General features: G+C 38.0%; 1 protein-coding gene across 3 annotated transcripts in view; it reads left to right on the plus strand.

Moving 5' to 3' along the window:
• FRMD3 (FERM domain containing 3) overlaps nt 1-16163 on the plus strand; it is a 146929-nt gene that overhangs the window by 92810 nt on the left and 37956 nt on the right. For all 3 annotated transcript variants that reach the window (XM_072360307.1, XM_072360310.1, XM_072360309.1), the window contains 4 exons: nt 10650-10737; nt 12473-12561; nt 14846-14909; nt 15891-15979. In XM_072360307.1, coding sequence (XP_072216408.1) covers nt 10650-10737; nt 12473-12561; nt 14846-14909; nt 15891-15979 — 330 coding nt within the window. The remainder of the gene's footprint in view (nt 1-10649; nt 10738-12472; nt 12562-14845; nt 14910-15890; nt 15980-16163) is intronic.

The following is a 16163-nucleotide window of genomic DNA, read 5'->3' on the forward strand; positions in this document are numbered from 1 at the left end:
TAATGACTTTTTTGTGTCATTTAGAAGTCTTGTTCTTATTAGCTAAAACAGATGTATGAAGCGGTGCTTTTATTTCCTGCTCTGTTTGCCTATGAAAACATAACTAGATTTTAGCAAAATGCAGGTTTTCTTATGACCATCTTCTTCACCTGTTTGCAAAAATTATAAACGTGATTGATAGACAAATGTGTGAAAGCTTTATTGTGCTGTGATTAATTGTCTTGTGAGTTGGAATTAGTTGTTCTTATTGAGAAAGGGAGAGGTACAGTAATAATCTAATTGATCTTTAGCAGTGAATGGGCAAACAAATGCTGTGATGTCACATTCTCATTCCAAGTAAGGCCTCTTTTGAAATGCGACATACTGCCGAGAGAGTGAGAGATAATGGTCTTATGCCATAGCATAAGAATTAGGATGTGAAGTGGGTGCTTATTCTTGAAAGATTTGAAGTTGATTTGATTGTTATATGTTTTGGTGTGGATATAACATTGCAGCTACAGAATTCATAGCTACTTGCATTTCTGTTTGTCTATCACTTTTAACAGATTGGAAGAGATTTTGGCCATAAAAACTAGATATTCAGTGAGTAGATGGAAGTGTACTTTCTTCTTCAAGTGAAGTGAATGCTTATGTACGTCTCTGGGTTATTCATTTCATATTTTAGCTAGGCTAGTGCAAGTATTTATGAGGTTGCATTGTAAATCACATCACTGAAACAATCCAAACAAAATGTTTTATTTTTTGCTTGTCTCTCTAGGAAAAGTAAATTGTACGACACATACAGTTCTTAGATGTCTTGGCAGTGTTTTGGCAGTACTAGAGATATTTTACAAGTTGTACCATTTTCAGTGTATAAAGCTGTACTTTAATTCTGGTGACCAAAAAATCCCAGCTTGACAAACTTATGGTAAAGAATGCTGTGTAGGATTTGGGAAGGAAAAAAAAACCAAAACCACATAAAATCTGAATCCATCGAGTGAACTTAGACAGAATCATGAAATGTTCCTGATAAGGGAGAGGGAAGTTAAGTGAAAGGCCATTTCTTCAAGTCTAAAAGCAGGGACTACTACGATTATTTATTTATTTATTCGTTCGTTCATTTGAGAAGATCACCCAAGCAGTCTTGATCTTCTTGGAATTTCAGAGCTTGTTTTTAGCACATTAATAGTTTTACAACTGTACCCGAAACAGTTGTACATTTTTCACTGTGTGCTTGAGCAGCTTAAGTTCCTGGCACTGTTTTGATTGTTGCTATTGGATTTTACTGACTTCTCTTACAAGTAAATGGAGGTCATATATATATATATATATATATATATGTATACCTGTTGTCTGTTTCTTCCGAATGTACTTCGGTGTTGTTACAAGTGTGTCATTTGTTTTAAATGATGGATTAAAACTTCAGACGCTTTTACTACGTACACAGTGTCTTCTATGTGCTACAAGACAAAATTTTTTTCTATCTTAAATCTTCCATCCTTAAACAGAGTATTTATAACCCTGATAAATTCCTTGTCTTTTGAAGAGTACCTATCAACCATTAGCTTCCTGAGATCAGATACCTGAAATCCAGAGAATTCCAAGGACAGGATCCATAGAAAATCTGCAGAAGGGAACATCTGTTTGTTGGAATTATGTTTATTTTCTCCTCTTTTCACGTGGAAGGCATGCGATGAAAGTACTTAGTGGTTGAGACTAAAGATGTTTTTTTGTATCTCACCTGAAAGCTGCTTCTGATATGAAATATAAAGTCATATATCCTAAATGAGTGTATTATCTAAACAGCCTGAGGAAACATAACTGCCAATTAAATTAAGGACCAATTCAAGTAGCTATTTCTCAGGCCAATTTCATAGGTAAATTCAAAGAATTTACCATTACTTGGGGTTGCTGCTGATGATACAGGCTCACTATTGTTAGCTACTTACTTAACTGTTCTCTCCAGTGTGTGACATTTTCTAGATTCTGCAGAAGTTTTATGTGGGAGAAAATCTTCTGGGAGAGGAAGAGATTTCCTCTGAGGGCATGAAATCACTGATATGTTCTGTTAATAACTATCTTAAAAGAAATGTAAACTTTTAAGCTAAAGGGTATTATTCTCATGAAAACAAGATTAAGAAATTGGTGCTTGTCTTTGATGAAAGTTAAATGAGAAGTTTTGTTTAAATTTGTTTTGAAAGGTGTGTAATGTATACATAATTTATATTGTCACTATGCACTGTTGACTTAGGCATTTTTAACTTAACTCGACTACTCTAATTCTTTCCTTATTCCTTTCACCTTACCATCAATTACCTTCAGTGTTCATACTGGTGTGAATATTCTAAGGTTTCCTGGTTTGCACTGATCTGCTTTCCAGCTCTCATGCTGACCTGGAGCTGCCAATGGAGTTATTGGCAAGCTTAACTGTGATTATTATCAGAGTATATCCTGGGTGCCTGTCTTAGGAGACTTGGCAAGGGTTGCTTGAAAATGATTTTCTCTGTAGGTGCTAATATTGCTTAATCCAAGATTAAAGCAACTTTTTTGTACATTATTAAATATATGAAAAAAGAGATAAAACTGAATTTCTGTTTAGTACATCTGGACCAAAGTGGATTTTATATGACATTTTAAAGCTTCTTTCAATTAAAAGTACATATCATCTGCCTTTATGTGTTTAGTGCTGGTACCACACTCACTGACAAATTGCATTTAGCTTCTTATACCACCCTAATCACATTTGTATCCAGTGGCCTCATACAGATGAGAGTAATCCAATCAAAATGACATATGAAATGCACCAGTACTTGCTGTCATACTATAGAAGATAAAAGACAATTATTTGGGAATCTGGAATTTTTTGCCATTTACACAGATGGGGGAGGATTCTGGAAAAGGGGTTGGGCTCAGGAATAGCTGACTTGCATACTCAAGCAGCTGAAATCTTTTTAGTTCTCATCTATGAAAAGTATATCAAGGACTTTGGAGGGTTGAGGAGGGGGAGGATGCATACAGGGAGTTCACAAGCGGACTGTCGTGCCAGCTGCTTGGGGTTCACCTACATTACAGCTAGGGCTATTATGAATGCCTTCTTCATTTCAGCCTTGATACCCTGTGGTCGCAAGTTGTACCAAAGGAGGTTTAGATTTAGACATAAGGAAAAACTTTTTCTCTCAGAGAGTGGTCAGGCACTGGAATGGCTGCCCAGGGAGATGGTAGAGTCGCCATCCCTGGCAGGGTTCGAGAGGCATCTGGATGAGGAGCTATGAGATATGGTTTAGGGGCTTGTGGTAGCAATGGTAATGGGAGGATGGCTGGATTGGATGATCTTGTAGGTCCTTTCCAACCTTGTGATTCTATGATTTTATGTGGTGGCTCACAAAATTTCCTAGTGTGTGCACTTGTATTTATCATCAGGCTGTATACTGGCATATGCTACTGCAAATTCAGAGTGGAAACAGGTCCCAGCTCAGTGTCAGATGCAACCCTCATCCCAATCTATATTGGTTCCTCAAATACCCCTATATAATAGGTTTGAGGCTTTGGAACTTGAGGTAGAGGTGAGTGGGGACGTGGTGGGAGGTTGTCTAGGGTGAAGCAATCGACTCCACTCCTCAAGGCTGCCTCTGCCAAGAAGGACAGAAGGGTTAGGAAGAGGACCAACAAAGCGGACAACCTGGAAGGCATCTGTTGTAGTTCACCTAAGCAGGATGAAGAGACAGATGAGGCATTCTATGAGCAGCCACAAGAAGCTGTGTGATCACCAGCCCTTGTTCTCATGGGGGACTTCAACTTCCTTGATATATTGCTGGAATTACAATACAGCATGGAAGAAGCAGTCTGGGGGGTTTCTAGAGTGCATGGAAGATAGCTTGTTCTGCACCTGGTAAGAGAGCCTGCCAGGGGAGGTGCCTCACAAGACATGCTGTTCAAAAATGGAGAAGGTCTGTTAGGAGATTTGAAGGTTGGGAGCTATCTTGAACAGTGTGACAACAAGATGGTAGAGTTATTGATTCGTGGAGAAGTCAGGAGAGGGGACAGCAAAACTGCTACTTTGGACTTCCAGAGGATGGGCTGATCTCCTTCTATGATCTAGTGACCTGTCTGATGGATGAAGGAATGGCTGTTGATGTGGTCTACGTAGACTTCAGCAAAGCCTTTGACACTGTCTCCCACAGTATTCTCCTGCAGAAGCTGGCATCCTGTGGCTTGGGCAGATACAGTCTTGCTGGGTGAAGAGCTGTCTGGTCGACTGGGCCCAGAGAGTGGTGGTGAATGGAGTTAAATCCATCAGGTGACCAGTCACGAGTGGTGTTCCCCAGGGGTTGGAGCTGGGGCCTGTCCTCTTCAATATCTTTATTGATGACCTGGATGAGGGCACTGAGTGCACCCTCAATAAGTCTGCAGGTGACACCAAGTTGGGAGGAAGTGTCAATCTACTTGGGGGTAGGAAGGCTCTACTGAGTGATCTAGACAGGCTGGATAGATGGGCTGAGGACAATGGCATGAAGTTTAACAAGACCAGATGCAGGTCCTGCACTTTGGTCACTATAACCGTGGGTGACACTACAGGCTTGGAGCAGTGTTGCTGGAAGACTCTGTAGAGGAAACAGATCTGGGGAAATTGGCTGATGTGTGGCTGAGCATGAGCCAACGGTGTGCCCAGGTGGCCAAGAATGCCAGTGGTATCCTGGCTTATATCAGAAATAGTGTTGCCAGCAGAAGCAGGGGAGTCATTATTCCTCTGTACTCAGCACTGGTGAGGCCATACCTTGAGTACTTTGTTCACTTTTGGGCCCCTTAGTGCATTGAGGCCCTGGAGCATGTTCAGAGAAGGGCAACAAAACTGGTGAGGGGTCTGAAGCACAAGCCTGATGTGGAGCAGCTGAGGGAGCTGGGATTGTTCAGTCTGTAAAAGAGGATGCTTGGTGGAGACCTCATTGCTTTCTACAACTACCTGAAGGAAGGTTGTAATGATGTGGGTGCTGGCCACTTCTCTCATGTGACTAGTGATAGGACTGAAGGGGATGGCCCCAGGTTGCATGAGGGGAGATTCAGGTTGGACATATACTTCTCCAAGAGAGTGGTCAAGTGCTGGAATGGGCTGCTCAGGGAGAGCTCAGGTGGAGTCACCAACCCTGGAGGTGTTCAAGAAACGTTTAGACGTTGTACTGAGGCACATAGCTTAGTGGGAAATACTGGACGGTTGGACTGGATGATTTTAGAAGTCTTTTCTAACTTTGGTTATTCTGTGATTCTTCAGGACTCTGAGATGTGTGTCATCTGATCCTGTAGACTTATACATGTTCAGTCTCTTCAGGTGATCTTGAGTTTGCATTTCTCTCACAGTGGGAGGGATTTTGTTCTTCTAAGCCCTGCCCACAGATTCAGGCAATGAACGTGGTATCGATTAAAAATATTTCAGTACCGATTGATTAGTATTGTTTAGAATCTGTAAACAACAGGCTCCCCTGATTACCTAGTCCTTTCCCTGAAGAATGATGTGCAAACTGCATTCCTCAGAGCTTTGCTCCTGAAAACTGTTGTTTTTTGTTTTTTAAATTACCTCAATGTGGTTAAAAACAACTAAGATTAACAAGCATTACCAGTAATTCTGGATGCACTTACTGGAACATGGTAGGAGTGAGATACTGTTTTTCGCTTTGGTGTTTTCATGGCATGGAGAATATTTACAGAAGGATTATGGTGAGGAGCAAGTTTATGCATTATGGAAGATGTAGTTACAGAAGTAGTCTGAAGGGTGATTCTTCACAGACTAACCAGATGTTTTCCTCCCTTGTCTTCCCAAAGGTCTTTCTGAGACAGTGAAAAAAACAAAACATGATCAATCCGTGTCGTTTTTGTGAGAATTCCAAGAATTAAGTAGAAGGTGAAATTTATTTTAATTGAAAAACGTAGTTTGTTTTACTGTAATAATGGTATTGTGTAGGTGCTTTTCCCCCCCTTTTTTTATTTTTCTCTTGGAAATAGAAGTCATAATTGTGCTCCATTAGTGTTGTTGTTTTCTTTACCAAGCTAGTTCTTTCCATTCTTATGGTGACGTTTTGATTCAGATTCCACATATTTAGCCTACTCATGTATTCAGATGTACATATGAATTCCCAATCTATAAGAATTTCTTCATCTGCTTCTGACCTTCCTCTTCATCACTTCTTTATCTGGGTGTAAAGGCAGCAGGACCAGTCTCAGTTATGCACAATGAGAAGGTATGAGAAGGTGTTACAAAAAAAAAAAAAAAAAAAAAAAAAAAAAAAAAAAAAAAAAAAAGCCAAAAAGGATGCTCACCCAAATTCAAAGATTTAGTCTCACAGGAAGACTCCACAAAGGAGAGCTCTCCAGCAAGAGATCCTTCCTCAGTGGCAGCCAGCCCTTAAAATGAGGTAAAAAATGAGTAGAGCCTGGTTGCATAGGTGAATTTCTATAAATGTAAGTCATATCTTAGTACCACTCAATTTTTAGCATCTTCATTGTGTCTAAATTTTTAGCAGACAGGCTGTATGAAAAGCATATCTGATGTCTGCTAAAATCTTGTGAGCTTAGATCAAAAGTAAAATACCCAGGATTTTTATTGCTATAATTGTATAGCTGTTAGAGACCCTCTTTAAAGAAACAGCAAGTCTTAGACTTGTGGTAGGTATATGATGCAACTAAACATGCAACTTCTTTTTGCAAAATTCTGGCTTCTCTAAATGAAATCCAGATAGCCCTTGTTCTGCTGGAGGATGCTTTGTACAAGACCTTGGACGTAGCAAGGACAGGATTTCATAGGTGGCATCGTCATTTAAACAGTCATCGTTGTCTCTCCTGAGACTTCAGTGAAGATTGTTCTGAGGCAAGGCAAAGGGTATTTGGTGGAGATTGAACCTATGTTATTTAGTTTCATTACTGTGGGTTTTTGTTTGTTTGTTTGTTTGTTTGTTTTGTTTTGTTTTGTTTGTTTGTTTGTTAGTTTGTTTTCCCCAGGTTTGTAGTTTGTAAAGAGGGGAATACAAAACAATTCTTGAAGCCAGATAGTTATGTACAGATTTAATTCTGTGAACTAATTACCTTTCAAAACCCTTCAAACCATAAACATCCTGAAATGATTCCTACATAGGGCATGCACAAATACTGTGAATTTGGTATGTCTTCCAGCTGTTGACTTTGATAAACACAGAAATGAATCAGAAGAGTGGAGAACAGTTATGCTTTTTACTAACAGTCATGTATTAATAGGCTAGTAATAGTGTTTCAAAGCACCTCATAAGTCAATAAGAGAAATCACAGAACGCAGATAAAATGGCTCAAAAAAGGCCATTCATAATGGCATTGAGACTGGCATTGAAAATGCTTTTTGCTGTTATTGCTATATAATCTCCATTTATTGAAAGGAACTGTTGCTTGATCATGGCATCAGATAACCTCAAATGAAAGATATGAAGGGGAGAAAATTCTAGAATCAGCCAGCAAAGCAAGTATATCATTGCTGTGACAATCCTGAAAGTGTTCCCCACTGTGCATCCTGGTTTTTGAAGTGCTTCAGGGCTGGAGGCTCTTTGGGGAATAAACAGAGGTTGTGCATCCTCTTGTGTGTAATACTCATGAGCCTAAAGTTAAAAATAAAGCCTGCTGCTAACTTTTCAGTTTTATTAAAGTCTTTGTTTGATAAAAATTTTATTAGGAACTTTTTGATTGATTGATTGATTCCTGGTATGAATAATTAATTCATTGTTAACAGCTGTGGAGGTATAATTTTACATTCTTATTTTTCAATTCTTATTTCATTTCTTTATTTTACTTATTTTATTATTTGTTCATTTGAGATGGAAAATTTTCATTGTGGTATGTTAGTAGCCCTGCTCAAAAACTTTGTCTTGAGAGAGCTGGCTACTAGAATGGTTGCAACATATAAAAATGGGATTCATCTTCAGTTCAATATTGAATGCGTATTGACTAAGTTGAGGTTATCACATAAGGCCGTAAGGAGTGACTGCGCTTTCTTTTCTTCATGGGCTGCATCCCTGCCTACAGGCTGCGCTGACTTCTGCCCCTTGGGCTCCTCCATGTCTGCGTGTGGAGATGTGCTCCTCATGGTGCCTGTGGGCTGCAGGGATCAGCCTGCTTCTCCATGGGCCTCTCCTGAGCTGCAAGGAGCTGCTGTGTTGCACCTCCTTTAGCACTGACCCTGATGCAGTAGGGCGGTAGTCTCACATTTCTCATTCCTCTCTCCCAGCTGCTGTGATGCAGCAGTTTTTCCTTTCCGTAAATCTGCTTTCCCAGAGGCACATCCAGCGTCATTCATAGTTCAGCTCTGGCAGTAGTGGGTGTCTTTGGGAGCAACTGCAGATGGCTCTGTTCTGACATGGGGCATCTGCTGGGCTTGGTTCTCGCAGAGGCCACCTCTTCAGGGCTCTGGTTGTTAATGTGAGAGGTTGTTTGCTTTGAATAGAAAGGTTTTTTAGCAAAGCCAATAAAAGGAGTATCTGTTGTGAAATTAGTGATTATCATTAAATGCTGGCTTTTGTTTACTGTTAGCATTTGCTATAGATATCTTTTTATTTAAGAAAGTTTCATTACTACATTACAAAAGAAAAGCATGTTGTGAAGGTTGAGTATTACTCCCTTGGTAAGAGATAAATCAGGAATTTCTTTTTCATTTCATATTACACAGATCACTTCTGCTTTGTGCTGTTCTCATAAGGCTGCCCATGGTAGCCGTTTTATTTGCCTGTAATCTGATAGCATCAAATGTGTCAATTTTGTCTGCTTTTTTTCCAAGTATCGCAGCTCTACAGCTCTTTCCACCTGATGTGCAGAAAGGCAGCATGGTCTCAGAGATTATAAACGAGAGCATGCTAATTCTTTCTTTTTTTTTTTTTTTAATGTGTGTTCTTGCTGTTATGATGATTGCAAGGTAGTACTGCTTTTTTCACTAATGGAAATGCCAAATCCAAACAACCCAAATCCACAAACGCATTGTTTCTAATTATTTATCATTTCTCAGTCTTTTCAAACTAAGAGACTGGTTACTTTCCTTTGTGCCAGCAAAGGAAGTTCTGAAAAATTTGATTTTATAAGCTATTGTTTTTCTGTAAGGCTTAGCACTCAGATCTTTCATTTGTTTGACTTCTCCCTATGCAGCATAAGCAATCAAAGTAATCTAGGTCAATTTAGGTAATTACTTCTATTCTTTGCAGTTGATTGGTACATGAAACAAACTTGCTCTATCAGAACTCAACAATTATGATTTATTGGTATTGAAAAGGAACAAAAAATATCTAGTGGAGCCATCAAAAAGTTAATTGGGCAAAATAAGTGTGTTTGTTTTTGTTTGCTGCTTTCATGCTGTCTTTTAAAATGTGTAGCTTTACAAATGCACATTTGCAAGTGTTTGTGTTCCCTTTGATACAAGTTCATCTCTATTAGATACTTGTGAAGGAAGGAGAAAGGCACTTCATTATTTTTTTTTTTTTTTAATTTAAAAAAAAAAAAAAAAAAAAGTTATGACATGCAAGTAATGTAGTATTAAGGAGGTCCAAAAGCCACAATGGAGGATAAAGGATAGTGGAGTCCAGATGAGAATGATTTAAAACCTTTTAACAACAAAGGTTAATGACTCAGATATTGCCACAGGGCATTAATGCAGTAGATTCAAAATGGGATTTGATATCTGTAAGTATGCTAGAATCATCTTCAGAGTTCAAATGAACTTTGAGCTGGTTGCTGAGACTTCTATGTCAGAGTGTTTTAATTTTTAGTTGTAGGGATGGCAGAGACTTCTACAAGAGAAATTATTCTACATCATTGCACTGAGTATTTGTCGGTGCTAACTTCTTTGTGGCACAGGACACAGAGTGAGAATGGGAGTCAAAGTGGAGGGGTATGATAAAGTATGACCATTCCTGCGTTTCTTGAAGGATTGTCAGTGCTCTATTTCTGGGATAATGTGTATGAGAAGGATTTATGAGTCAGGCTTTCTAAACGTCCTGAGCAGCGCTTGTCATAAAACCATGTATCTGTCAGAGTCATGTTCTTTAGTCATACAAAAATCTAAACAGAATAATGCTCAGAACAGCTCACTGTCAAACAGGCATTGCAAATCCATGTTAGGGCTGAGAGTAACATGACTTAGAGGAGCTAAAACAAAAGTCAAGGTTTGCATGCTGTGTCTGAGCCTTTAGTCTATGTTCACAGTTGATTATAGACACCCTAAAAATAGGGGCATATAATGGAAATACTGACAGATTCTAACCTATCGTGGCAGTAACAAGCACTGCTATAATTAGGTGTGCATCTGAGTGGACTGTAATATGATTGCTGTGTTTATGCCCTGTGCTGGAAGGAATGTTTGTTAATCTGGACAATCCTTTTAGATGAATTTGGGAGCAAAAGTTTGTGGAAAAAAGATGCTGAAGCTTACTTAATATTCAGGGTGATGTGCTTCCGTATCAAAAGACAAGAGATATCTGCAGGATATTAGATGACTCTGGTTAACTGCATAACATGCTTGTATCTCACAAATGTTAAAAGAACCTACCAGAATTACCTGAAAAGGTGCTGCGTTGGGTAGTTAAGTTGTGGAAGTGACATTAAAGTTTTATATCTCTATGTTATAAACTGAACATTGTTAAAATTGTTTATATTTGATTAAGAGTTTTTCTTTTCAGAGGTCAGAGCCCAGCTGTTTCTGAATTTAAATTGCTACTGAAAGCACATTCATTAGAAACTTATGGGGTTGATCCTCATCCTTGCAAGGTAACAGTTGTTTGTTTGTTTGTTTGTTTGTTTTTAACTAACATTTGATAAAAAGTCATTAATTGAATTTATTTTGATCTATTTTCTTTTTATTTAGACATGAACAGGGAGTCAGTTATAAAAGAACCCTAATACTGCATTTAAGCCACAGGAGAGCATTTGAGTCCATTCAACAATCAAACAAAATGTCTCTGCAGAAAAACCTGTGACAGGACCATGCAGTAAATTGTCATGACAGAAACTATGAACATTCATCTTGAGAGTTTCTTTGCACTTACTGCAAAGGTTTCATGAATGTGCCATGTATTAAATACTTGCTTGCCAGGAATTTCAAGATTCAGGCTTACCGTTGTCCAGAAGTTGAAGCAAATTACCAGACCTTGGCAGAACAGTTTTTCAAATACCATCAAAATAGGAAAATCTTAGAAAGAACAGCAAATTGATTGTTTTGTGGTTCTTTAAAGGAAGGTGACTTTACTTTCCAGTTCTGATTGTCCCTTATACCTGCATTTATAATTACTTGTTTTTATCCACATACTCTACAGTTTGTTAGTTTTTAATGTTTGCTACTTCATTTTTTATTTGCTGCTTTTGATTTTAAATCACCTTGTATGGTGTCTAATTTGGTCAAATAGCAGAAGGTTGCATTGCTGTCTATTTGGCTGCTCAGATGATGAGTGCCTTCAGGCTGTCACCTGTAACATAAAGCTGCTTCAGATTTCACGTATACTATGATAGGAGTGTTGTTCCTGTGTGAAATACAGGGTCTGATTCAGAGATGAGTGAAGTCAGTGACATTGTAAACTTTAGTTCAAAGCTGCAGTGTGAATTTTCAGAGTTAAATCTCTTATGTTGGCACTTAGGACAGAGTCAGAATTCATTCAGCACCTCCTCTATCTGTGTAGCAGGACTTACAGAGTGGGAACATACAGGACTTCATGGCCTGTGATGAAGGAAGTGAACTACAAAGCACAGTGTCTTTGTTAGTCTCTTTCTCAAGAAGCAAGATAGTTTATGATTATCTTCCTGATTGTTTGAGCATAAGGCACAATAAACCCGATATACTTTAAGAAGGTGAGGGTCTAGGATTTGGGGTGGGCAGGAACTCCAGTTAATACCAAACTTTCTCAAGTTTCTCTTTGCTCAAAAAAGCTGGGAAGAACTTTTACTATGGAACTAAATTTTTTTTTTTTTTTTTTTTTTTTTTTTTTTTTTTTTTTTTTTTTTTTAATAAATGGCATTTCATAATTTAACAGCTATTATCACTAAATGTTCTGGTCTATAATCAAGAGTGCTTGCTTTCTTTAATAAAAGCTTTTGAAAGTATTGTCTCATTAGAAATCTCACAAAGAAAGAAGGTATTGTGAAATCTTAAAAATATCAATGCTGAATCAGATATGAATTCTTGGTTTGTAGTTGCTATCCCACTAGCAAACAAAAGAAATACAGTTTAAACAAAATTAATAAATATCCATAGAGATTCTTTGTTGCCATGAGCCAAAAATAAACAAAATGTAAGCTTCCATTACTCTGATAAACACATAGACATAAATCAGGCTAGTTTCACCACTATTTGTTTCAAGTCTTTGTTGCTTAGAAGTTAGAACTTGGAAGATAATTTCCTTTGATAAGGAAAATAAAATGCAGGTAGCCTATACTGTAATTATAACTTCTGCATTAGTAACAAATGTCTCACTGGTAAAGGCAAAATTATATTTCTTCTTTCTCTTTCAAGGACTCAACGGGAACAACTACGTTTTTAGGATTCACAGCTGCAGGATTTGTAGTTTTTCAGGGGAACAAACGAATTCATTTGTTAAAATGGTAAGCATGTAAGAGTGCATTAATTCATTCAATAGCCTCTTCTTCTCTGTCTTCCTTTCTTTCTATTATTTTCACCTGTATTTGCTTTCTTTAATGTGAACCACTTGGATATTCCTTCATCATGTTTCTTTTTTTAGAGGACCTCAAGTAAAAAGCAGAATAATTTGATTTTGTGCTTCCTCCAGTGAAAATGATTTAACAGAATATGTTATTTATCGTAATGTAAAAATTCTAAAACAAGTAAGCTGATTTTTCAGCTCTGCTGTAAATCGCCAGTGAAGCATATTGACTTCCTTCAATTCAAAAACAGTACTTGATAAGCAGATACGTAGTCTAAATCTACTTTCTTCTAGTTTATAATTATTCCCCCTCATCCTGTACTACATGCTCTTATAAAACGTTCCTCCACAGCTTTCCTGTTGGCCCCTTTCTGGAAGGCTGCTGTAATTCCCTCTGGAGTCTTCTCTTTAGGCTGAAGAGCCTCAGCTCTCTCAGCCTGCCCTAACAGGGGAGCAGGGGAGATGCTCCAGCTCTCTGATCATCTTCATGGCCCTCCTCTGGACATGCTCCAGCAGTTCAACGTTCTTTTTGTGCTGGGGGCCCCAGAACTGGACTTTCTCTTCTTGCTTTGTCCTTCTCTCTTATTTTAATCTTTTTTTTTTTTTTTTTTTTTTTTTTTTCTTCTTTCCTCAAGGTGAGGATGTTTTTTTCCCCTCTATTTTTCCTTCTTTTCACTTCTTCTCCCCCAGCCTCCCCCCCACCTTTTTCCTTTAAAATATTAGACTTAGTTTTCCAGCCTCAGCCATGTTTAAGGCAGAGGTAAAGCTGAGCTTCTACTGATGATTTGACAGGAGGTGTCTGTACTCTCAGCAGTGTGGATCATGGTGTGTACAGGCATGCTAAGAAGTTCATGAATCTCATTTTGGTCTTGCTGCTAAACTGGTGCCAACATCAGAAGCTTAGAAGCGGCCCCTGCCTTTCTTGTGGGAAGGAGGTGGGCTGGACATGAGGAAATGGTGAGGCAGCTATTTACATAGAGATGTGCTCTCCTACACCTATAGAGATCTCCCTGCTGAATAATATGAAATCATCAGAGGTTTGACATGGTACATGTAACATACATTTCTCTATGCAGCTCTGGGGATGTTTGTCGAATACTGTGCATTTATGATCCTTTGATTCATGTTGTAGTTTCCCTAGGGTTAATATCAGGTTTCTCTGGTAAGAATGTTTAAGTAGTTTGTGCTTCTGGCATCATGCCCAGGTAACTGTAGTGTCATTCTGTGATAGAAGGAGAGAGTATCTCTTGCTAAGCTTGTATCCACCATACTGTGGGAATTGAACTTGAGTGCTTTATGTTTCTTGTTTCTATGCAAGGGTAAAGTGACTTCTTGAAGATCTCTGTGTATTCATGTAGTCCACTGGCATGTAAACAAAATAAAATATTGATAGGTGAAAATTCATGAAGTTGTCTCAGTGTTATGCTGGCTATTGGAAGGTTGATCTAATGAGATTGATCTAGATACAGTGTGATGCTTGTACTGTTCTTTTTGTTCATAAAACATAGAACTGAATAGCTTTTACTATTATTAGCTGATTTTTACACCACTAGGTAAAAATTCAGATTCATATTTGAGATTTCCTTGTCTTCAGATCTTACTGATCTTATTCCAGTAAATCTCAATAAATTTTGAAGACCAACAACTTAACTATTCATTACAGAGGGCATTATTTATGGTGGGCACTCCAAAAGATAACAATAATGAGTAGCAAAGTGTACTGCATGCTTTAGTTTGTGCTGGGTTTTAGAAAACAGATTGGTTCTGTAAATTATTGTCACTGTAATGTATTGGTAATATATTGTTTTAGCTCACTGATTCAACTGAAGTGTCTTTGGATTCCTGGTTTGCCTTTGACTTATTGTCATATTGTTGTTTACAAATATTTACTTTATTCATGAATAATTTTCAATCCAGGATCTGATTGATCAGCAACACACAACTCCCAATAATAAGTGCTGTCAAACCTTTTCCAGCATCCCAAATTAACTTTTTGCAGGTGCCTGGGATAGTAAAACAAATACTCTGCTTATTTTCTCTGCTGTAAAGGAAATTGTAATATTACATACTTTTATGCTAAAGGTTTTATGCTGAAGATCTTTCTTGAAGCTGTTGTCTCTTGAAAGCCTGCTTGATGTTTGTGATTCAGTGAGGTCTGCATGCAAGTTATTTTCTTACCTGCAGCTCAGTCTATTGTCTACAGTAAATCATTTTTCTCTTTCTAGGTGTGATGTCTACAAGCTGAAATTTGAAGGGAAGACTTTTTATGTGTTTGGAGCTCAGAAAGAGGTTTGGTTTTAATATTTTTACAGGAGTTCTGTATTTGATTTAGAGTCAGCTTAAATATAATATCATTTTAAACCAAACTTAAACCTCTACAAACTGTAAGGATAATTACATATTTTTTTTCTTTTTTTTTCTAAAATTGAATTCATATGAATGTGAATATTGTTATCAGAAGAGTGTCTTATTTGCAAGGGATTGAAATGTTTCTTACTCAACCTGCAGGCAGTGCTGAGTTGATTGCACCTGGTTTTGATTGTTTTAATAGGTTTCAAACACTAAAGCTGTACCTGCCTACTCTAAAGCATAAACAGCATCTCAGTGGTGTTGAATTCTGGATCAGAGCAAAATATTTTTGTCTTTTTAGGATCACTTTCTCAAATTCTGCTCAGCTAGGTAGGATGAAGTCTGTCCTAATTATAGTACTGCCATTGGACTCTTGCAATTAAAATTGTGGAAATTTTCCCTACAGTGTGCTCTAATCAGTGCTTCCCCTTGGGGAGAGTGATTTAGCCGAGCACTGTGGCTTTGGATGCAGTCTGGATGAAGAACAGAAAATGAGGGAAGGAAGCAGTACCTGAAGTATCAGGAACTGTTTGTATGGCAGCCAGGAGAATCTCGTGATAGGAACAGGGAAGGAGTAAGCAGTGCAGCAACTGTATAATGGTGGAACATTGAACAGAAAGACTTTGATTTTGGGCTGAAGGCTGTCAGTACAGATTTATCTTGGAAGTCACTTATATATATATATATGTCCTTCTCTGCCCCTTCAGGGCATTCCTTTTTATTTATGAAAAATTCACCCAAGTAGTTTGATACCAGCTACATATGGGATATATTTCTTTTTGTGAACTATAGATGGATGATACACAGGACAACTTGGTCTTCAGTCTATCTGATTATTCGTGATAGTCATCAGGTTCGACTGCTTCAGTCTTTCAGATTTCAAAAGTTTGTTTGTTTTATTTGTCTTTTTCTTGCACACAGAAAAAGGCTGTGCTAACATTCCATACCTCAACACCAGCAGCCTGCAAGCATCTTTGGAAGTGTGGGGTGGAGAACCAGGCTTTTTACAAGTAAGTAAAACTGCAGTCATCATCCGTAGTAAAAGGAAAAGAATATGCGTGTCACTAGAAGATTATTCAAAATGAAATGTTCTGTTTCATTATCATAATTCAAAATGAAAAGAAAAAATATGCATGTTCAGAGGGATTATTATTTTATTACAAGCCAGTGTTACAAAATTTTTAGAAACTGAAA

This window comes from Excalfactoria chinensis, chromosome Z (genome assembly GCF_039878825.1).
Source record: "Excalfactoria chinensis isolate bCotChi1 chromosome Z, bCotChi1.hap2, whole genome shotgun sequence".
NCBI lineage: Eukaryota > Metazoa > Chordata > Aves > Galliformes > Phasianidae > Excalfactoria > Excalfactoria chinensis.